Here is a 23,386-nt window from a genome sequence, read left to right on the forward strand (position 1 = left end):
ACTGGTAACTCTTTCCCAACCGGCCAGAATTTTGTGTAGTTTACCCTATTCCCGTTTTCTACGGGGGTAACCTCAGGCGGAGTGATACGCGCCCTGAGGCGACCTGGGGTCGGAAAGCGTGCTCGCTCAGGTCGTGCTCCTCGGTAAGTTTCTGGTCGCGACGTGATTACCATCTCGCAGCGCTCTCCGGAGAATCCTGTGCAGTAGAAGCCCTCCTTAGCTCTACCCCTAGCTCCTGAGACGTCAAGCTTGGTAGGGAGCACATAGATAAATTCTTGGCTGGCCTGGCAGACGCCCCTAGGAGCCAAAGTTCCTCGAAGCTGCTCCCTGGGCTAAGGTCGCAGAAGAGGTTCTACGTGCCAGAAGGTCGTCAAGGAGGGCCCCGCGCAGTGGAGTCATGAATTACCACGTTGAACCAGGGTGCCGCTGAAAACGAGGTATTTGTAGTCATTGGTGGGTTAAGGGCACAAAGTAGCCGGGGGTAAGTTATAAACTATCGACCTTAGCAAATGTTAACCTAAGTCTTTACCATGAAAGAGCAAGCAGCCCCCTTCCATAAAAGGATGTAGAAACCACTTATGTCCTAAACTGTATCCCTGGCAAGAGAACGTGTTCTCTTCATCTTGCTTGGAATGAACCTTCTTGAATATCTATAACAGATTATCGCCTGCCCAGGGGCGTAGCCTGCTTCGCCTTTTCACGTTGACACGAATCCCGATGGCAGGGTTGTCGATCATCAATCAACGTGTGTATCAAACTCGGTTGCAAGGCTTGCAACGTTAATAGCTTCGCTTGCACTTCAAACAGATTGATATGCAGGCGATTGCTTGCATAGACCACGTCCTCGAGGCGGTCTGGTTCCCACTCCTTCTAGGGTGCATCAGTGAACAGCCACATCCCTTGAGGTAAAGAGTGGGGTTTTAAAGTTCTCGTCATTCAGGCAGACAACATCGTCCTGTGGATCCACTAGAACAAGATGCTAGGGAAATCAAAGGCTGCGGACCAGCGATGCTTCAAGCATGAAAGGAGCAATCACTGGTGGAGGAGCCACTGCTGAACAAATTTCACGACAGCAAAAGACGTCCCAGACAACATCACTGCCTAGCCAGAAGTACTTAGTCTGCAGATACAATTGCCCGATGTGTTTAACAGGATAAATTACTCCCGTACTCTCTCCTCTGCTTGGCCATGAGTCTGGGTTTCACCGATATATCATGATTATCAGATGATGGCGAAATGAAAGAAGCCAGGCTCATTCCTGGAGAACAACAGAATATTATTATTATTACTATTACTAGCTAAGTTATATCCCTAGTTGGAAAAGCAGGATGCTATAAGGCCAGGGACTCCAACAGGGAAAATAGCTCAGTGAGGAAAGGAAAAAGGGAAAATAAAATATTTCAGGAAGAGTAACAACATTAGAATAAATATCTCCTATATAAACTATAAAAACTTTAACAAAACAATAGGAAGAGAAATGAAATAGAAGTGTGTGCTCAAGTGTACCCTCAAGCAGGAGAACTCTAACACAAGACAGTGGAAGGCTGTGGGAAGAATCCTTTAACCCCCTTGAAGTATTCCCAGGCCAGACCAAGAACTGAAAAGGGTGATACGTCGTCTGCAAAGGAAGAAGAGGGGACATTCTAATATTGATTGGGCTCATTTTCAGAAACTACACAGGCTTTGGCTTTCAAGTCCCACGGCTACAATGACACCGGTGTCTAAGCCATCGGAGAGCAAGTGGCAGAACGGGACACCAGATGACACGCTGTCGTGTCGTGCGAGAGAATGTGGTATCTCGTAGATCGCGTGTGTGACGGCCGAGAGAAAGGTTATGACTCAAAGGCAGGATGCAATCAACTGTGTAACTTTATCAAAGAACACTCTCCTTTATATACAAAACCTCAAAGCAACAGGAATTTTCATGTTCGAGAAACACAATGTTAGGAAAAACGCAGACATGTTTATTCTGGTTCTTTTTAGTGCGAGGGAAGAGCGCAGATACAAGCATAATATATACAAAATAATTTATGTACGATCGTGTGACCCACGGTTGGTACATGTGAATGCCGAGAGCATTCTTAAAGTCTCCTGTTCCAGTTCCCTTTCATGCGAACAAGCTGGAACGTCCTGATGCCTGTGAAGATCAAGGAGCATGGGAAGATGTCAGAACATAGGAAGATCACAGTGTGCCAGCTCTCTGGACTGGGAGCGATGGGATGAAATAGGTAACAGTTGCTCTAGTTCTCTGGCAAGTCAAAAATCTATCGCACATAGAATGAGCACAAGGTTCTGATTGCATGATTCCGGTTGCAACAATCACGCGGTGACCGATTGCAATTGAAACTAGAACATGTACTCTGTAAAGCGCATACCTTTGCTAATATCGTGTTGTATATCACAAGATTGGCAATTGGATTATGCACATTTTGGCACTAGTCATACAAAAGACATATTTTTACCTCTTTTGTGACCTTGGCCCTGACCTTTGACCCAATCACTCCGAAAATCTAATCAAATTGTCCTCGGATCATGACCTATCTTCCCGCCAAGTTTCATGAGATTGGATCAGATTGGAGTGATGTAAATCACAGACAGACAAACAAATACACGCCTATCAAAACCTTTGCAAAGAAGTAGGCGAGAGTAACAATCCCAGGGAGGTTGAATAAAAAGACTAAGTTGAGATCCTGGATTACCTTTGCACCCCCGCTACAGCAATAGATCTCAATGCTTGTACAAACAAAAAGGGTGACTGTAGGTTCCTCTCCACTAGGACGTGGACTGGAATGCTGGAAGAGTTAGGAGGAAAGTGTGGCCTGGAATGCTGGAAGAGTTAGGAGAAAAGTGTGGCCTGGAATGCTGGAAGAGTTAGGAGAAAAGTATGGCCTGGAATGCTGGAAGAGTTAGGAGAAAAGTGTGGCCTGGAATGCTGGAAGAGTTAGGAGTGTTCTGTGACAGATCATGCATTGACGGAGAGCAAACAGACCGATTCCAGGAGATTGGAAATGTGAAGTTGAGTGAGGGGATTGAACCCAAAGGGGTGAGTCACTCAGGGCTGTCATCTTCTTAGGGGAAATCCTTAAGTCTTCCTGTTATATGCAGAAGAACGGATAGGGCGGAGACATTCATTCCAATCAATGAGTGTACATTACTCGTTCTCATTAAAAACCAGCAGAAAAATGTAAAGAAATAGAGCGCGACCCCTTTACTTAAAGCCTACAGGAGCAGTGTGATAGCACTACTCGGGACGCGTGGGAGCTTTCTTAACCCCCCACTGACCTGGCCTTCTTTCGAGACGGCCTTATTAGAACATCGTGCTAGCCTTCCCAACACCTGACATAGGCTCCTACTTCAGCGACGGCCGATGGCGTACAATTGACATATAAGAACCAATTAAAGAAGGAAACATCTAATTCTTCAGCCAGCGTCAAGACTTCTGAATTCAACGCTACGGGGGAAGGTTTACATCTGTAATGCGTACTGACATGTCTACCTGTGGATGGGCACGTTGCCAGTATGTACGCTATCACTACGTGTACGAGTAGATAAATAGCAGCCTTTGCAGACAGTCAAGGGTTTAAATGGCCGGTTCCAGCTTCGGCAAAAATCACAAATTTTTAGTAATTTGTATTTTTCCTAACATACATACCGAGAACTACTTTCTTAGGAGGTACCTGGAATCTCCTCTCAACCGACCAGAGTTTTGTGTAGTTTACCCTACTTCCATTTTCTGTGAGGACTACCCCAGGCGGAAGGATACGTGCCCTGAGGCTAGTCTCGAGCCAGGTCGCGCGTTTGCTTGGGTCTCGACCCTCAGTAAGTTCTCTGGTCGCATCGTGACATCATCTCGACGCTCTCCTTGTCTCAGTGCGACCCTTTGCGTCCCCGACTCGTGTCTTCCACGTGGTCCCCGCGTGGCCCGCTATTCTTTCCCTTGTACTCTCGCGTGTCCGCTTGTTTTCCCTTGTGCTTTCCCTTGTGTTTGTAAAGTGTTCGGCAAAACTAACGATTTGTAATTACGTAGGAAGAAATAAACGTCAGACAAAAATATAAGGTAGGAACAATGGTGCTTATTCTAATAAAAAAAAAAAAAAAACAGACATAAAGAGATGAGAAACTTACTACATAATGGTAGGGAATCCCTTGACGACGAACTCGGTGGCCACGGCCGTGAAACGCGTGCAGTCGACACGGCCGACCCGGATGTCCGTGCCGTAGAGAGCGTGGGCCACGTGGTTCCAGACGGGTTCCAGCTTCTTGCAGTGTCCGCACCACGGAGCGTAGAACTGGAATGGCAACGTTGTGCTCTATCAATTGCAATACCTGATTTCATTCATTTTCTCTATCAATTGCATTACCTGATTTAATTCTTTTACTCTCTCCATTGCAATACCTGATTTAATTCTTTTACTCTATCAATTCCATTACCTGATTTAATTCTTTTACTCTCTCCATTGCAATACCTGATTTCATTCATTTTCTCTATCAATTCCATTACCTGATTTTATTCTTTTACTCTCTCCATTCCATTACCTGATTTAATTCTTTTACTCTATCAATTCCATTACCGGATTTAATTCTTTTACACTATCAATTCCTCTTCAGCTAAAGAGGCACTTAGAAAATTGCTAAGCTCCTGTATTTTTAAAATATACAACAATATATATCTGTGGATTTTTAACACCCAAGATTCTTAGACACAGCATGGTGTTTTCTTCAAATTAATAATAATAATAATAATAATAATAATAATAATAATAATAATAATAATAATGCAGTACAGTACTACTGTACTTATGACACAACAGAACATTACAAATTTGGAAATAATTTGTATTTTTCCTACTCATCCAAACCTGAAGATGTATTTCAGCGAAAGCTGAAACTAGCCATAAAACTTTTGGTGAGGTGCTGCTCTCCTTCGTTAGTTAGCGCGCGTGTGTGTGTGTGTGTGTGTTTTTACACCAACCACCCCGCTCACACTCGCAGTAGCTAACACTACAGCACTTTGCAATTGCAAACCTTTCAGCTCTTTAATATGGAGACTTATGCTTGGGTGGTTGGAAGTCCGAGACCAACTGGCGGGCCACCGACATATCTGATGGAAGACCTTAAAGCTGTGGGCATCGTAGAACGAGCATATGACTGGTTTGTGAGTTATCTTGAAAACCGCAAAGTTAAAGTAGTAATATGTTATTTTTATTAGTAAAATAAATTTTTGAATATACTTACCCGATAATCATGTAGCTGTCAACTCCGTTGCCCGACAGAATTCTATGGAGGGATACGCCAGCTATCACAATACTAGAAGGGGGTGTACTTACCAGCGCCACCTGTGGCCAGGTACTCAAATACTTCTTGTTGACACCTCCTCAATTATTCCTCGGTCCACTGGTTCTCTCTGGGGAGGAAGGGAGGGTCGATTAAATCATGATTATCGGGTAAGTATATTCAAAAATTTATTTTACTAATAAAAATAACATTTTTCAATATTAAACTTACCCGATAATCATGTAGCTGATTCACACCCAGGGAGGTGGGTGAAAACCAGTGTACAAGATTAAAGGATAGCTAAGTATCCCATATTTCATATAACAGTTATCTCAAATAACAATGAAATAATAAGTACCTGGTAAGGAAGTCGAATAGAACCGTTACTCTGCCTCTTTATTTAAAGTTCGTCTTCCTTACTGAGCGCAGCGTTCCTCTTGGAGGCTGAATCAACCCAAAGGTGCCAAAGTATACGGGGTTGCAACCCCTACTAAAGGACCTCTACCAAACCTTTAACCCAGGCGCTTCTCAAGAATGAATAGACCACCCGCCAAATCAAAGGATGCGGAAGGCTTCTTAGCCTACCGTAACAACCATAAAAACAACAATAAAAGTATTCAAGAGAAAGGTTAAAAAAGGTTATGGGATTAAGGGAATGTAGTGGCTGAGCCCTCACCTACTACTGCACTCGCTGCTACGAATGGTCCCAGGGTGTAGCAGTTCTCGTAAAGAGACTGGACATCTTTCAGATAAAATGATGCAAACACTGACTTGCTCCTCCAATAGGTTGCATCCATTATGCTCTGCAGAGAACGGTTTTTATTAAAGGCCATCGAAGTAGCTACGGCTCTTACTTCGTGGGTCCTTACCTTCAGCAATGCAAGGTCTTCCTCCTTTAAGTGAGAATGTGCTTCTCTGATCAGAAGCCTTATATAATACGAAAGCCCATTCTTGGACATGGGTCTCGAAGGTTTCTTGATGGCACACCATAAGGCTTCTGACTGTCCTCGAATAGGTTTAGACCTCTTAAGATAATATTTGAGAGCTCTGACAGGGCAAAGAACTCTCTCTAGTTCGTTACCTACCATGTTGGAGAGGCTAGGTATTTCGAACGATCTAGGCCAAGGACGTGAAGGAAGCTCGTTCTTTGCTAGGAATCCAAGCTGAAAAGAACATGTTGCAGATTCGGTTGTGAAACCAATGTTCTTGCTGAAGGCATGAACCTCACTGACTCTCTTAGCTGTTGCAAGGCAAACGAGAAAAAGAGTCTTGAGGGTAAGGTCCTTGAAGGAAGCTGACTGGAGAGGTTCGAACCTAGATGACATAAGGAACAAAACTTAAGACTACGTCTAGATTCCAGCCTGGAGTGGAAAGACGACGTTCTTTAGACGTCTCAAAAGACTTAAGAATGTCTTGAAGGTCCTTGTTGGAAGACAGGTCCAAACCTCTGTGGCGGAGAACTGAAGCCAACATACTCCTATATCCTTTAATCGTAGGTGCTGAAAGGGATCTCTCATTCCTAAGATGTAGAAGGAAGTCAGCTATTTGGGTCACAGAGGTATTGGTAGAGGATATTGAATTGGCTCTACACCAGCTTCGGAAGACTTCCCACTTAGACTGGTAGACTCTACGAGTGGAAACCCTTCTTGCTCTGGCAATCGCACTGGCTGCCTCCTTCGAAAAGCCTCTAGCTCTAGCGAATCTTTCGACAGTCTGAAGGCAGTCAGCCGAAGAGTGTGGAGGTTTGGGTGCAACCTGTCTACGTGAGGTTGACGTAGAAGGTCCACTCTTAGAGGTAGAGTCCTGGGGAAGTCGACTAGCCATTGAAGTACCTCTGTGAACCATTCTCTTGCAGGCCAAAGGGGAGCAACCAGCGTCAGCCGTGTCCCTTCGTGCGAGACGAATTTCTGCAGAACTTTGTTTATTATCTTGAACGGTGGGAATGCGTACAGGTCGAGATGGGACCAGTTCAGTAGAAAAGCATCCACATGAACTGCTGCAGGGTCTGGAACAGGGGAACAATACAGCGGAAGTCTCTTGGTTATGGAGGTGGCAAACAGATCTATGGTAGGTTGACCCCACAAGGTCCAAAGTCTGTTGCACACACTCTTGTGGAGGGTCCATTCCGTGGGAATGACCTGATTCCTTCTGCTTAGGCGATCTGCTGAGACGTTCATGTCGCCCTGAATGAACCTCGTGACCAGAGTGAGGTTTAGACCTCTTGACCAAATGAGGAGGTCCCTTGCGATCTCGTATAGGCTCCTCGAATGGGTCCCTCCTTGCTTGGAGATGTAAGCCAAGGCTGTGGTATTGTCTGAGTTCACCTCCACCACTTTGCCTAGCAGGAGGGACTTGAAGTTCAACAGGGCTAGATGAACTGCTAGCAGCTCCTTGCAGTTGATGTGGAGTAATCCTTGTTCCTCGTTCCACGTTCCTGAGCATTCCCGTCCGTCCAAGGTTGCACCCCAGCCCGAGTCCGATGCATCTGAGAAGAGATGAAGATTGGGGGTCTGAATGGCCAACGATAGACCTTCCCTGAGAAGGAGGTTGTGCTTCCACCACAGGAGAGTGGTCTTCATCTCTTGGTTGATAGGGATAGAGACTGCTTCGAGAGTCGAACCCTTGTCCCAATGAGCTGCAAGATGGAATTGAAGAGGGCGGAGGTGGAGTCTCCCTAGCTCGACAAACAGGGCCAGTGATGAGAGGGTCCCTGTGAGACTCATCCACTGTCTCACTGAGCAACTGCTCCTCTTCAGCATGCTCATGATGCACTCTAGGGCCTGGCTTATCCTGGGGGCCGATGGAAAAGCCCGAAAATCCTGACTCCGAATCTCCATTCCCAGGTACACAATGGATTGGGAGGGAATGAGTTGAGACTTCTCTATATTGACTAATAGACCTAGGTCTCTGATTAAGTCTAAAGTCCAATTGAGATTCTCCAGACAACGACGACTCGTGGAGGCTCTCAACAGCCAGTCGTCTAAGTAGAGGGAGGCTCTGATGTTCGACAAGTGTAGGAATTTTGCTATATTCCTCATCAGATGAGTAAAGACCATAGGAGCTGTGCTTAGGCCAAAACACAGGGCTTGGAATTGGTAGACAACCTTTCCAAAAACGAATCTCAGGAAAGGTTGGGAGTCTGGATGAATAGGAACGTGAAAGTATGCATCTTTCAAGTCCAACGAGACCATCCAGTCCTCCTGTCTGACCGCTGCTAAGACCGACTTGGTCGTCTCCATCGTGAACGTCTGCTTGGTGACATACTCGTTGAGAGAGCTGACGTCCAGCACCGGTCTCCAACCTCCTGTCTTCTTGGCCACAAGAAAGAGACAGTTGTAGAAGCCCGGGGATTGATGGTCCCGGACTATAACCACTGCCTTCTTCTGCACAAGTAGCGACACCTCCTGGTGCAATGCTAGCCTCTTGTCCTCTTCTTTGTAGTTGGGAGAGAGGTTGATGGGTGAAGTGGTCAGAGGTGGTTTGAGGCAGAATGGAATCCTGTAACCGTTCCTCAGCCAACTGACAGACTGGGCGTCTGCACCTCTCTTCTCCCAGGCTCGCCAGAAGATCTTGAGTCTGGCTCCTACTGCTGTCTGGAGATGCGGAGAGTCAGTTTTTTCCTTTTGATGTCCTGGATCCTTTCCTAGACTTGCTCCTGTGAGAGTCTGGACGGGAGCTTCCTCGGCTGGGGGCTCTACCACGAAAGGGCGGTATGAACCTCGTAGCAGGGGTATCAGCCACTGGGGAGCGATAAGTCTTGGGGACTGAGGTAGCAACCTTAGACTTACGAGCCGATGAGGCTACAAGATCGTGTGTATCTTTTTGTATCAGGGCAGCAGACAAGTCCTTAACCAGCTCTTCGGGGAAGAGGAACTTCGAGAGCGGAGCAAAAAGGAGTTGTGACCGTTGGCAAGGTGTAATGCTGGCGGAAAGGAAGGAGCACAGTTGTTCCCTTTTCTTCAAAACCCCTGATACAAACATCGACGCAAGCTCACCCGATCCATCTCTAATGGCCTTATCCATGCAGGACATTAATAGCATGGCAGAATCTTTGTCCGCAGGAGAGGTCTTCTTGCTGAGGGCCCCAAGGCACCAGTCGAGAAAGTTGAACATTTCAAATGCTCTAAACATTCCTTTCAGTAAGTGATCCAGGTCTGAGAAGGTCCAACAAACCTTAGATCGCCTCATAGCAGTTCTCCGAGGCGAGTCTACCAGACTTGAGAAGTCAGCCTGGGCAGAGGCAGGAACTCCCAAGCCTGGTGCTTCCCCTGTGGCATACCAAACGCTCGCTTTCGAAGTGAGCTTCGTTGGAGGGAACATGAAGGAAGTCTTGCCAAGGTGTTGCTTAGACTGCAGCCACTCCCCTAAGATCCTTAATGCCCTCTTAGAGGATCTAGCTAGGACTAGCTTAGTATAGGTGGACTTAGCTTGTTGTACGCCCAGCGAAAACTCAGAAGGTGGAGAGCGGGGAATAGCAGAGACAAAGTGGTCTGGGTAAACCTCCCTAAGTAGAGCCAAGACCTTACGAAAATCAATAGACTGTGGAGAAAGCTTGGATTCATCCACATCTGATGAGGGATCCAGGTGTGCCTCCTCATCATCCGAAGCCTCATCACCAGAGTGTAGCGAAGAGATCGGACAAGAATGCTGAACTGCAGAGTCAGAACGAGAAGGAACAATATTAGTGGTTTCCTCTTCAAGTGTCTGTTGAGGGAAAACCTGAGGCTCAGACTGCAAAGGCTGAATAACAGACGAAGCAGAAGGAAGGCGCATGGGTGGAGGAGGCTGACTCCTAGCATGAGTGGTTGAACCCAGGGATAGCGCTTGCTGAGCGGTTGGAGGAAGCGGAGTAGCAAGTTCCTGTTCCTGTGGTCTGAGCGGAGCATGATGAGGTTGAGGCTGCGCAGAACAAGGTAAATGTCTCGCAAGCTGAGGCTCCTGAGGCGCAAGGCCAAGGTGTAGTGGTGCCTGCCTGGTGGAGGGTTGAGCTCGCTGCAGCGAGAGCTGAGGAGACTGACTCATGGACGGAAGAGGTTGTTGTACCTCAACCGAGAGTTGCACCACTGGTGGAGCAGCAAGGGGAGGCGGAGGAAGAGGGGTATAATCCTCCTGATCCCATAGCAAAGGTTGCCTTAACGAAGGCGGAGGCTGAACACCACTGGGAACAGCAAACTCAGAATGTGGCTCAACATCGTACGCCTGGCAGGTGGTACTGCGATCAGGCGGAGCGAGCACAGGCGGAGCGAAAGCAGGCGGAGCGAGAGCAGGCGGAGGGAGTGTAGGCGGAGGCGGAGGCGCAACACTCTCAGCCCGACACTCACGCATCAAGTCCGAAAGCTGTGCTTGCATGGACTGTAGTAGAGTCCACTTAGGGTCGACAGTCGAGCTCTGTTGTGGCAGAACCTTACTCCTCTTGGGCGGAGTGCAGTCGACAGATGACTGTGGCGAGTCAGAGCTGAGCCAATGACTGCAACCTGGCTGAGCACTCGCGGACTGGACTCTGCGTTTAAGTGGTCTCGAGACCTGAGACCAACGTTTCTTCCCTGAGAGATGATCAGCGGACGAGAAAAAGACGGGCTCAATCGTCTGCGGGTGGGAGTGACGGTCTTTGGAAGACACGCCCGCAACCACCGAGGAAACTTCTGTGCGCCTAACAAGGCCTGCCGAACCCTTATGCCCTTCGACATTGCTTCTCCCCTGGGCATGGGAGCTTGCAAGAGGTCCCGGACTGGGAGGACGACTGGCTCGCACAGAAGAATCCTCACGCACCACACTGGCACTGACACTAGCACTTGGCACTGCACTGACACTAGCACTCGTCACAGCACTGGCACTAACTCCACCCACTGCACTCTTGACCTTAAGTTCCTTAACTTCGGCCATCAGAGACTTATGGTCACTTACCACTGACTCTACTTTATCGCCTAAGGCCTGAATAGCACGCAAAACAACAGACATATCAGGCGGAGGGCAAACAGTAGGTTCGGGGGTAGCCACTACAGGGGTAGGAAAAGGTAGGGGATCATGAGGTGAGGAAAACATTGAAGAGTGAGAAGAACTCCTCCTAACTCTACCTCTCTCTAACTTAGATGAATATTTTAAAAGACGGACAAATTCCAGTTCCGAAAGTCCGGCGCATTCCTCACATCGATTTTCTAACTGACAGGGCCTGTCCCTACAGTCAGAACAAGCGGTGTGAGGATCTACCGAGGCCTTCGGAATACGCCTATTGCAAGACCTACATCGTCTATGGGAGGGGGCTTGCGAATTGTCAGACATCTTGAATCCAAAGAGTTAGCCAAAGGGGTTTCCAAAATCAAGCAAAAGATCGTTAACCGTTAATCAGGACTATATAAAAGCTATCTAGCTAATATAAGAAGGTTTCCAGTAATGCGACAGCCGAAATCTGAGAGAATACTTCACCAATTAGCCGTGAACAAACTCGAAGATCATAAGCGTATCCCAGAACGTCTTGCCGGAAGCACGACAGAGGAATAATTGAGGAGGTGTCAACAAGAAGTACTTGAGTACCTGGCCACAGGTGGCGCTGGTAAGTACACCCCCTTCTAGTATTGTGATAGCTGGCGTATCCCTCCATAGAATTCTGTCGGGCAACGGAGTTGACAGCTACATGATTATCGGGTAAGTTTAATATTGAAAAATCAAATGTTGAATCTGAGACAAGAAAACTAACCAAAGGGGTGCCTCAAGGCAGTGTACTAGGTCCTCTCCTGTTTGAAATTTACACGATTGAACAGGCAAATATACTTCGCATGAGCTCTGGAAGAGCGTACCCTACCACCTCACTAACTCCCACTGAAAGATAACGGCCTGAGCAATTGAGGGAAGATGTGAAAACCAAGCAATGTGCCTCGTCAAGGGAAAACTTCCGTAGGAGCTATGCTTTTCATACCTGTATGTTACCAGACTCCTACCTCACAGGGAGATTGGGGATGTAACAATATACATTCATATAATTATTATTATTATTATTATTATTATTACTTGCTAAGCTACAACCCTATTTTGAAAAGCAGGATGATATAAGCCCAGGGGCTTGACAATTACAGAGCATAACCCCTTGGGTGAAGAAGAACTGTTTGATAATCACAGTATTGTCAGTTGTATGAGGACAGAGGAGAATCTGTAAAGAATAGGACAGACTATTCAGTGTATGTGTGGGCAAAGGGAGAATGAACGTAACCATAAAGAAGGGTCCAATGTTTTCTCTGCCTGTTGTATATAATTCCTGTATTGCAGCTTCTCAATACAGTACAACTTACATTAACCCTTTTACCCCCAAAGGACGTACTGGTACGTTTCACAAAACTCATCCCTTTACCCACATGGACGTACCGGTACGTCCTTGCAAAAAAATGCTATAAAAAATTTTTTTTTTCATATTTTTGATAATTTTTTGAGAAACTTCAGGCATTTTCCAAGAGAATGAGACCAACCTGACCTCTCCATGACAAAAATTAAGGCTGTTAGAGCAATTTAAAAAAAATATACTGCAAAATGTGCTGGGGTAAAAATAACCCCTTGGGGGTTAAGGGTTGGAAATTTCCAAATAGCCTGGGGGTAAAAGGGTTAACTTCATGATGGTGTTTCCTTCCCAACCTCGCAAGGAACTCCTCTAACATCCTCAGGTACTTCCTTGAGGATGGGAAGTGCGCGTCTTTGAGATTCAGTGCGAGAATGAAATCTTTTGGTCTGAAGGCCGGGATGACCGTCTGGGCCACCTCTATCTTGAACGGGGTTTGTTGATCGAACTCGCTCGGAGCCGAGAGGTTTATGACCAGAAGGAGGCTGGAAAACCCGTGTAGGACCTCTTGGAGCGTTCTTCACAACCATGATCCTGACTTTGATCTGAAGGGCCACTTCCTTCAGATATCCCCTCGCGTAGGAACTCGTGTTCACAGGATGAGAGTTTAGAACAGGAAGAGAGTGCATGAACGGGATATGCTATTCTGCCCCGAGGATGGAGTCCGATAAGGTTTGGATTACCGGGGGGCATCTACCTCTGCCAAATACCCTATAGGCATCCTCCTAGAAGAGCTCGCCCACCCACCTCGCTAGCTACGTTGGGTGCGCAGCAGTGAACAAGGCTCGTCCGCAAGAACAGACTCGATGTTTGGCGAGACGAGCGTTAGCGAGTGCCGGCGAAAGTTAGTGAGTGCTGACGAGACAATTGCGCAGACATGTGCAGGCAACTTAATTGCCTGCGCATGATATCTCTCTTCAGTATAGCGAGCTAAAGCTCGCATAGTTACTGCTTACTAATAGTGAGAAGACAAAGTTATAATAAGATGCATTGCATAGAGAGATTTGCCGTATTCTAACTGTACTTCTGTGCTATACAAATCCTGAATGAGTGAGTGAAGTATCAAGCACTTAGGATGGCAAGCGAGCTGAGCAACTTCTACAGTTGGTGAATGTTGTGTTAGGCGCAAAGGAGAATGAGGTACAGTGCGTAGTTGTGGTTGCACGCTGAACTCCCTCATTAGTTCCTTGTGCTTAGAGCTCCTCGTCCCCTAACCTCAAAGGGTGAGAGGTCAACCGTGCTAGTTAGGTTCGTCCTTCTCGTCAATGAATAAAAGTTTCTTGTAAGAGTTTGGAACTATGAGACCAGGTCCCGAAGGTCCTTGCCTTATAAAGCTCCATGACCTTTGTTGTGCTATAATGTAGTTCACAACCTCGAAGAGTTATATAGCCTAGGGGTGGTTTCTTCCTTGTGAAGAGGTTGAAACTATGAGGCACAGATCCTGAAGGATCTAAGCTCTTTTGTGTTCAAAAGGCATGATGTAGGAGATAACACTCGGGAGATAAAGCCTACAACTCGTCGATGAAAGGCGGCGACCGCATGCGGTCGACATTTAACGAGACGGATTGTACCCCAAGGTTATGACGGCGAAAAGCAGGCACTGCAAGCAGTCACCTAACTCCTTCGCCATCAAGCTCTGAAAAGCTTTGCAGGGAATGGACGAAGCCAATTCCATCAGGGGAATCCTCCGAAGGGAAAACAATCAGATGGACACCGTCTCTCCCGCAGGAGGGAAAAGCAATCAACCTCTGTTGCCATTGTTGGAAATTCTCCCCGGGGAGATTGCTGGACAGCGGTTGGTGAAGGGTAACTCTTCCTCAAAAGAGAAAAGTCATCCAACACCTGGTGAAGATTAATTCTTCCTCGGAAGGAGAGTCCAACACCTGGAGGAGGGGCTCCGGCAGCGTTCCGTGCTTCCCGACAACAAGCATAGCTTAAGTTGAAGGTCGGCATCGAGTGTTGCCTGTGAGACGTAGCCGAAACTAGTTTCTGGGTTTCTCCCGACTGGAAGCTCCAAAAGGACTCAGTCTGCCTCCGCTCTCATTCCTACTCCGAAGCTATAGGAACGAAGGTGAGCAGAAGTAAAGAGGGTTACACAGAAACTATTCCATATTGAAGAAAAAAGAATATATCACAAATTATTAGTAATTTGTATTTTTCCTAACATACTTACCGAGAACTACTTTCTTAGGAGTTACCTGGAACCTCCTCTCAACCGACCAGAGTTTTGTGTAGTTTACCCTACTTCCGTTTTCTGTGGTGATAGGCCTATGCGGATGGATACGTGCCCTGAGGGCAATCTCGAGGCAGGCCTCATGTTAGAATATCTAATATTTCAGGTTCTTTATTAGGATTGTTAAACTGAGTACAGTGGAGAAGAACTGACAGCGTCCGCTCAACTCCGAGCCGAAATAAAAAGTGGCTTTGCCACTGCGAGTGTGAGCGGGTTAGTCAAACCCAAACTAGCGCTAGGGAGCAGCAACTCACTAAAAGTTTTACGGTTTAGAGCCAAAAGTTTTGTATTTGGTGATGGAACAAACTACACTTCCGCGCGATAGTGAGAGAACCCTAAAGGATGTAAGAAAGACTCACCATGATGAGCCATGGACTCTCTCCTCGCAGCTCCAGGAACCTGTCGCTTAATTCCAGGACTCGATTCGTGGCGCTTCCGAATGAACACGCTGCGAAAGGAGAGAGACAGGTTACTTTAAAGTGTCAATACATACTAATGTTCGAGTGTGTTTTTTTATATGCTATCTAATGACGATGATGATGATAATAGTACAGCAATAATTATCATTATATGACAATACTAATTATGAGAATGGCAATAAAAATAATAATAATCGCCTTTAATGATAATAATACAAATAATAATGATAATAGCAGTACAATAATAATTATTTTTATATGATAACAATACTACTTATACGAATGCTAATAACAAAAATAATGATAATTGTCTTCAATAATAATACAAATTATAATATTATTAACAATAATATTAATGAGAAGGAAGCTAATAATAGTAATAATGACTTATAACAGCTATAATAAAAATAATGATAGAAATATAATAGAAAGATTTCTGACGAGGGAAAACAGTCATATGAGGAATCGCAGAACTACAGTAATACAAATTGAAACATCATTAGGCCTATCTTTATTTACAGAACCTGATAATGGATAAATAATGATAATAATAATAATACTAATAAAAATAATTATAATCATTAAAATGTTATTTTTATTAGTAAAATAAATTTTTGAATATACTTACCCGATAATCATGTAGCTGTCAACTCTGTTGCCCGACAGAATTCTATGGAGGGATACGCCAGCTATCACAATACTAGAAGGGGGTGTACTTACCAGCGCCACCTGTGGCCAGGTACTCAAGTACTTCTTGTTGACACCTCCTCAATTATTCCTCGGTCCCACTGGTTCTCTATGGGGAGGAAGGGAGGGTCAATTAAATCATGATTATCGGGTAAGTATATTCAAAAATTTATTTTACTAATAAAAATAACATTTTTCAATATTAAACTTACCCGATAATCATGTAGCTGATTCACACCCAGGGGGGTGGGTGAAAACCAGTGTACAAGATTAAAGGATAGCTAAGTATCCCATATTTCATATAACAGTTATCTCAAATAACAATGAAATAATAAGTACCTGGTAAGGAAGTCGAATTGAACCGTTACTCTGTCTCTTTTTTAAGTTCGTCTTCCTTACTGAGCGCAGCGTTCCTCTTGGAGGCTGAATCAACCCAAAGGTGCTAAAGTATACAGGGCTGCAACCCATACTAAAGGACCTCATCACAACCTTTAACCTCGGCGCTTCTCAAGAAAGAATTGACCACCCGCCAAATCAACAAGGATGTGGAAGGCTTCTTAGCCGACCGAACAACCCATAAAAAGTATTCAAGAGAAAGGTTAAAAAGTTATGGAATTATGGGAATGTAGTGGCTGAGCCCTCGCCTACTACTGCATTCGTTGTTACGAATGGACCCAGGGTGTAGCAGTACTCGTAAAGAGACTGGACATCTTTGAGATGGAATGATGCGAACACTGACTTGTTTCTCCAATAGGTTGCATCCATAACACTCTGCAGAGAACGGTTCTGTTTGAAGGCCACTGAAGTAGCCACAGCTCTCACTTCATGTGTCCTTACCTTCAGCAAAGCAAGGTCTTCTTCCTTCAGATGAGAATTTGCTTCTCTAATCAGAAGCCTGATGTAGTAAGAAACTGAGTTCTTAGACATTGGTAGAGAAGGCTTCTTGATAGCACACCATAAGGCTTCTGATTGTCCTCGTAATGGTTTTGACCTTCTTAGATAGTACTTAAGAGCTCTAACAGGGCAAAGTACTCTCTCTAGTTCGTTCCCCACCATGTTGGACAGGCTTGGGATCTCGAACGACTTAGGGCAAGGACGGGAAGGAAGCTCGTTTTAGCCAAAAAAAAACCGAGCCGCAAGGAACATGTAGCCGTTTCAGATGTGAAACCTATGTTCCTGCTGAAGGCGTGGATCTCACTTACTCTTTTACCTGTTGCTAAGCACACGAGGAAAAGAGTTTCTAATGTGAGGTCCTTAAAAGAGGCTGATTGGAACGGTTCAAATCCTGATGACATTAGGAACCTTAGGACCACGTCTAGATTCCAGCCTGGAGTGGACAACCGACGTTCCTTTGAGGTCTCAAAAGACCTAAGGAGGTCCTGTAGATCTTTGTTGGAGGAAAGATCCAAGCCTCTGTGGCGGAAAACCGCTGCCAACATACTTCTGTAACCCTTGATCGAAGGAGCTGATAGGGATTTTACGTTCCTTAGATGTAACAGGAAGTCAGCAATCTGGGTTACAGTGGTACTGGTTGAGGAAAACTGCATTGGCCTTGCACCAGCTTCGGAAGACTTCCCATTAAGACTGATAGACTCTGAGAGTGGATGTCGTCCTTGCTCTGGCAATCGTTCTGGCTGCCTCCTTCGAAAAGCCTCTAGTTCTTGAGAGACTTTCGATAGTCTGAAGGCAGTCAGACGAAGAGCGTGGAGGTTTGGGTGTACCTTCTTTACGTGAGGTTGACGCAGAAGGTCCACTCTAGGAGGAAGAGTCCTGGGAACGTCGACCAGCCATTGCAGTACCTCGGTGAACCCTTCTCTCGCGGGTCAGAGGGGAGCAACCAACGTCAACCGTGTCCCTTTGTGAGAGGCGAACTTCTGAAGTACCCTGTTGACAATCTTGAACGGCGGGAATGCATACAGGTTGAGATGGGACCAATCCAGCAGAAAGGCATCCACGCGAACTGCTGCTGGGTCTGGAATCGGAGAACAATACAAGAGGAGCTTCTTGGTCATCGAGGTAGCGAATAGAACTATGGTTGGCTGACCCCACAGGGCCCAAAGTCTGCTGCAAACATTCTTGTGAAGGGTCCACTCTGTGGGGAAGACCTGACCCTTACGGCTGAGGCGATCTGCCATGACATTCATATCGCCCTGAATGAGCCTCGTTACCAGCGTGAGCTTTCGATCTTTGACCAAATGAGGAGGTCCCTTGCGATCTTGAACAACTTCCTCGAATGAGTCCCTCTCTGCTTGGAGATGTAAGCCAAGGCTGTGGTGTAGTCGGAGTTCACCTCCACCACCTTGTTAAGCTGGAGGGACTTGAAGTTTATCAAGGCCAGATGAACTGCCAACAACTCCTTGCAATAGATGTGAAGTGTCCTTTGCTCCTGATTCCATGTTCCCGAGCATTCCTGTTCGTCCAGTGTCGCACCCCAGCCCGTGTCCGATGCGTCCGAGAAGAGACGGTGGTCGGGGGTCTGAACAGCCAAAGGTAGACCTTCCTTGAGAAGAATGCTGTTCTTCCACCACGTTAGAGTAGACCTCATCTCTTCGGAAACAGGAACTGAGCCCGTCTCTAGCGTCATGTCCTTTATCCAGTGAGCAGCTAGATGATACTGAAGGGGGCGGAGGTGGAGTCTCCCTAACTCGATGAACAGGGCCAGCGATGAAAGTGTCCCTGTTAGACTCATCCCCTGCCTGACTAAGCATCGGTTCCTTCTCAGCATGCTCTGGATGCATTCTAGGGCTTGGAAGATCCTTGGGGCCGACGGACAAGTCCGAAAAGCTCGACTCTGAAGATCCATACCCAAGGAAACAATGGTCTGGGATGGAACTAGCTGAGACTCCTCAAAATTGACCAGGAGGCCCAGTTCCTTGGTCAGAACCATAGTCCATTTGAAAATCTCCAGACAGCGACGACTTGTGGGAGCTCTTAAAAGCCAGTCGTCTGACGGAGCCGGACACAAGATCATGATACTGCTGCACAGTCTGTAAACTGTCAATCATGGGCAAGCGAGGAAATACAGTGACAACCCGAATCTGTCTAGACTATCTGGGTCGTACAGACAACTCCTTAACGGGTTGCTGAGGTAGCCGCACTGCGTCACAACAAGTCCCTTCTGTTGGTTGTTGAACGTCTTCCCCGTGACACATTGACTCCGTAAACAAAAAATCCTCTAACAAGGACTAAGCTTGGACTGCATGTCATGCAACACAGCTCAAGGTCTATGGGAGCAGGTGTGGTAACAGACGGGATTAGCGGCTGAAGTGGAACCATTACCTTCCCTGTAAGCATGTTATGCTTAAATAAAAGTCCATAAGAGGTTATGCAGCTAAAGGCTCCCTCCAAATGACAGAGTCCTCAAGGGAATATCAGAAGGAGGGAGAAAAGAACTTTCTCATCTACAGGGACCTTATCCTAGAAAAGCTAAGTTCTCTGAGTGAGGGTTCACTGGTGCAAAAGCAGCAGACTAGAAGGCAACGTTATGAAACTGCTTGACAGTCTAGTGAGTTGGCAACAACCCAAGATATGTTGAGAAGCATGCGGTAAGGTATGCAGAGTATGATGAATGCAGAGTATGCTGTATGCAGAGCATGCTGTATGAAGAGCATGTTGTATGCAGAGCATGCTGAATGCAGAGCATGCTGTATGCAGAGCATGTTGTATGCAGAGCATGCTGAATGCAGAGCATGCTGAATGCTGAGCATGTAGTAAGCAGAGCCTGCTGTAAGCAGAGCCTGCTGTAAGGAAAGCAGAGCGTGTGCATGGCGTTTAACATTCTCAGAAATTCCATGACCAGTGCTAGAGTGCTTTATGCATGCTTGCATGGGGTTTAAAAATCAACATAATGTTTACCTTACATTCATAACTCATGATTCATATTTTTGCCATGGTTTGAAAATGGAGGTAAGGTATGCTGAACAGCAGAGTCAGAACGAGCTGGAACAACAACAGTGGAAGGTGCAGAAAGTTCCTGTTCCTGTGGTATGAGTGGAGCGTGAAGAGACCGAGGTTGCGCAGAACAAGGTAAAGTTCCCGCAAGCAGAGGTGTCTGAGGCGCAGGATCAGGGTGCACGGGTTGAGCTCGGTGCAGCAGCTGAGGAGACTGACTCACAGGTGGAAGAGGTTGTACCTCCACCGAGAGTTGCACCACCGGTGGAGCAGCCAGGGGAGGAGGAGGAAGAGTGGAGTAATCCTCCTGATCCCAAACCAAAGGTTGCCTTAAAGAAGGCTGAGGCTGAACAACACTGGGAACAGCGAACACAGAAAGAGGTTCAACATCGTACGCCTGGCAGATGGTGCTGCGACTGGGTGCAGCGAGTGCAGGCGGGTTGAGCACAGGCTGAACGGGTGCAGGTGGAGGTGCAACACTCTCAGCCCGACACTCACGCAACAGGTCCGAAAGCTGTGCTTGCATGGACTGTAGTAGAGTCCACAACATCGTACGCCTGGCAGATGGTGCTGCGACTGGGTGCAGCGAGTGCAGGCGGGTTGAGCACAGGCTGAAAGGGTGCAGGTGGAGGTGCAACACTCTCAGCCCGACACTCACGCAACAGGTCCGAAAGCTGTGCTTGCATGGACTGTAGTAGAGTCCACAACATCGTACGCCTGGCAGATGGTGCTGCGACTGGGTGCAGCGAGTGCAGGCGGGTGCAGCACAGGCTGAACGGGTGCAGCCGGTTGGTGCACCACCGGTGCAGGCGGGTGCAGCACAGGCTGAACGGGTGCAGGCGGTTGGTGCACCACCGGTGCAGGAGGAGGAGGAGGTGCAACACTCTCAGCACGACACTCACGCATCAGGTCCGAAAGCTGTGCTTGCATGGACTGTAGTAGAGTCCACAACATCGTACGCCTGGCAGGTGGTACTGCGATCAGGTGGAGCGAGCATAGGCGCACTCTCAGCCCGACAAACTGATGACTGAGGAGAGTCAGAGCTAACCCAATGACTGCATCCGGGTTGTTGAACTTTACTTCGTACGTCTGGCATAGGTCTGGACTTACGTTTAAGAGGTCTTGAGACCTGAGACCAGCGTTACTCTGCTATTTTCTCCTCTAAATCTCTTCTGCAGACGAGCAAAATAAGGGCTCAATCGTCTGCGGGTGGGAGTGACGGTCTCGGTAAGACACGCCCACAACCACCGAGGATACTTCTGTGCGCCGATCAAGGCCTGCCGAACCCTTTAATCCTTCGACATTGCTTCTCCCCTGGGCTTGGGAGCTTGCAAGAGGTCCCGGACTGGGAGGACGACTGGCGCGCACAAAAGTACCCTCACGCATAACACTGACATACTTTGCGCTAATCACTTATCACTTTGATTTCTGTTTGCACTTATTTCACTGAACTCGAAACTTTAAGTGGTTTGTACCTGAAACACGCAATTCTATCCTTCTCAAAAGTTAGTAATTGCGAAAACAGAATTACAATGTAACAGAAAAAACTAATGAAAGAAAATTCAGTGGCTGGAAAGAGACTAAACACTAGATCACTCTAGAAACGTTTAGTTTCTTCCCCTAAAGAGACTAGGGATAAGAGCAAAACGATAACGACGTTACTCGTACGCCTGGCAGGCTTGAGGGAAACGTTTATCCTCTTTCTCCCTCCGTCTCTATCTCTCTCTCTCTCTCTCTCTTGACTTAGAACCTGAGAGAAGAGCCCAATCATATATATCGTTAAAACATATTATTGTTAAAGGAAAAAACTGAAATATTTCCCAAAAAGAAAAGTTCCTTATTAGGATCAAAACCATTAAGTTAAGAAAGAATGAACAAAACGCTAAACACGGTTACTCTTACTGCAATGTGAAACCGTGAACATTCTTTCTCTATCGTAACGATAGAGTGCAAGTTGAAACGTTCTGAACGTCAACAACTGCTGAGACAAACAAAACGTTAGTTCAACTTTGAAAAAGTACGAGACTATCAAAGAAATTCTTTCAAAGACCTTAAAATAGCATAATATGTTAACAGGTAAAACCGAAATGACGGGCTCACGATAATTAACTTCGGTACCAAGAAAAGACCGCCTACTATTAGGAAGGTCGAAGATAAACAAATATAAAAATTAATTTTAATAAGTTTATAATAAAAGGAAGTTAATCGAAGAGGCCTATAAGAGGCGGAGAGATATAAAATAAATCTATAACTTTTGTTAAGCAAAATTAAGAAAAAGAGTCTATACTCTCTTAGACACCAACACTTCCGTCTAAGGGAAGGGTCGGCCATTGAAAGGTGAACGAGAGTTCATACTCTCTTCGTCACCAAAATTAATCAAATTAATTCCAAAAGCTAACTAAGCTAAAATAGAAGTTTCCAGTAAAGCGACAGCCGAAATCAAAGAGAAATACTTCACCAAAGTCGTGAAAATACTCCAAGAACATAAGCGTATCCCAGAACGTCTTGTCAGAAGCACGACAGAGGAATAATTGAGGAGGTGTCAACAAGAAGTACTTGAGTACCTGGCCACAGGTGGCGCTGGTAAGTACACCCCCTTCTAGTATTGTGATAGCTGGCGTATCCCTCCATAGAATTCTGTCGGGCAACAGAGTTGACAGCTACATGATTATCGGGTAAGTTTAATATTGAAAAATCTATTTTAATGTTGTTACTGTTCTTAAGACATTCTATATTGTTATTCATTACTTCTTATGGCCTATAAAGTCTATTTATTTCCTTGTTTCCTTTCCTCACTTGGCTATTGTTCCCTGTTGGAGCCCTTGGGATTATAGCATCCTGCAACTAGTGTTGTAGCTTAGCAAGTGATAATTATATAATCATTGACAAACACAAACAAAAATGGTTGAATTAAGGTGTCTCATTAACTTTAGAAAAACTGCATCGCAATATACTTCCGAAAGTAATTCGTAATTTTCCTATACAAACCCTTTTAGCAGGAGACGGTTCTGGCCATTCAGTCGTTAACAAGAAGAGGGTAGTCTAAGGCCCCTTCGACCTTAGGACTAACAAGCTGTTACAACCTGCGCCAGTACTACCCAATTTCTGGGAATACCTAGATGGCAACAGCTGAGAACACCTCCCTATGAAGGGGACATACACAATGGACCATCCTCCCACTATTATTATTACTAGATAAGCTACAAGCCTATTTGGAAAAACAGGTGACTGTAAGCCCAAGGGCTCCAACAAGGAAAACAGCCCTATGAGGAAAGGCAATAAGGAAACAGATAGAAGAATGTGCCTTTGTGTAGGAGAACTCTACCATAACTCAGTAAAGGACCAGGGTATAGAGGCTATGGCACTATCCAAGACTAGAGAACAATGGTTTGATTTTGGAGTGTTATTTTTCTAGAAGAACTGCTGACCTTAGCTAAGGAGTCTCTTCTATCCTTACCAAGTGGAAATTAGCCATGGAACAATGAGAGTGCAGTAGTTAACCCCTTGAGCACAGAAGAATCGTTTGGTAATCTCATTGTTGTCAGGTGTATGAGGACA

General features: G+C 46.1%; 1 protein-coding gene across 2 annotated transcripts in view; it reads right to left on the reverse strand.

Moving 5' to 3' along the window:
• Positions 1–23,386, reverse strand: part of Tmx3 (Thioredoxin-related transmembrane protein 3) — a 49,430-nt gene that overhangs the window by 20,343 nt on the left and 5,701 nt on the right. For both annotated transcript variants that reach the window (XM_068366217.1, XM_068366218.1), the window contains exons 2-3: positions 15,191–15,279; positions 4,126–4,289 (exon numbers count right to left, since the gene is read on the reverse strand). In XM_068366217.1, the coding sequence (XP_068222318.1) occupies positions 4,126–4,289; positions 15,191–15,279 (253 nt within the window). The remainder of the gene's footprint in view (positions 1–4,125; positions 4,290–15,190; positions 15,280–23,386) is intronic.

Source organism: Palaemon carinicauda, chromosome 43 (genome assembly GCF_036898095.1).
Source record: "Palaemon carinicauda isolate YSFRI2023 chromosome 43, ASM3689809v2, whole genome shotgun sequence".
Classification (NCBI taxonomy): domain Eukaryota; kingdom Metazoa; phylum Arthropoda; class Malacostraca; order Decapoda; family Palaemonidae; genus Palaemon; species Palaemon carinicauda.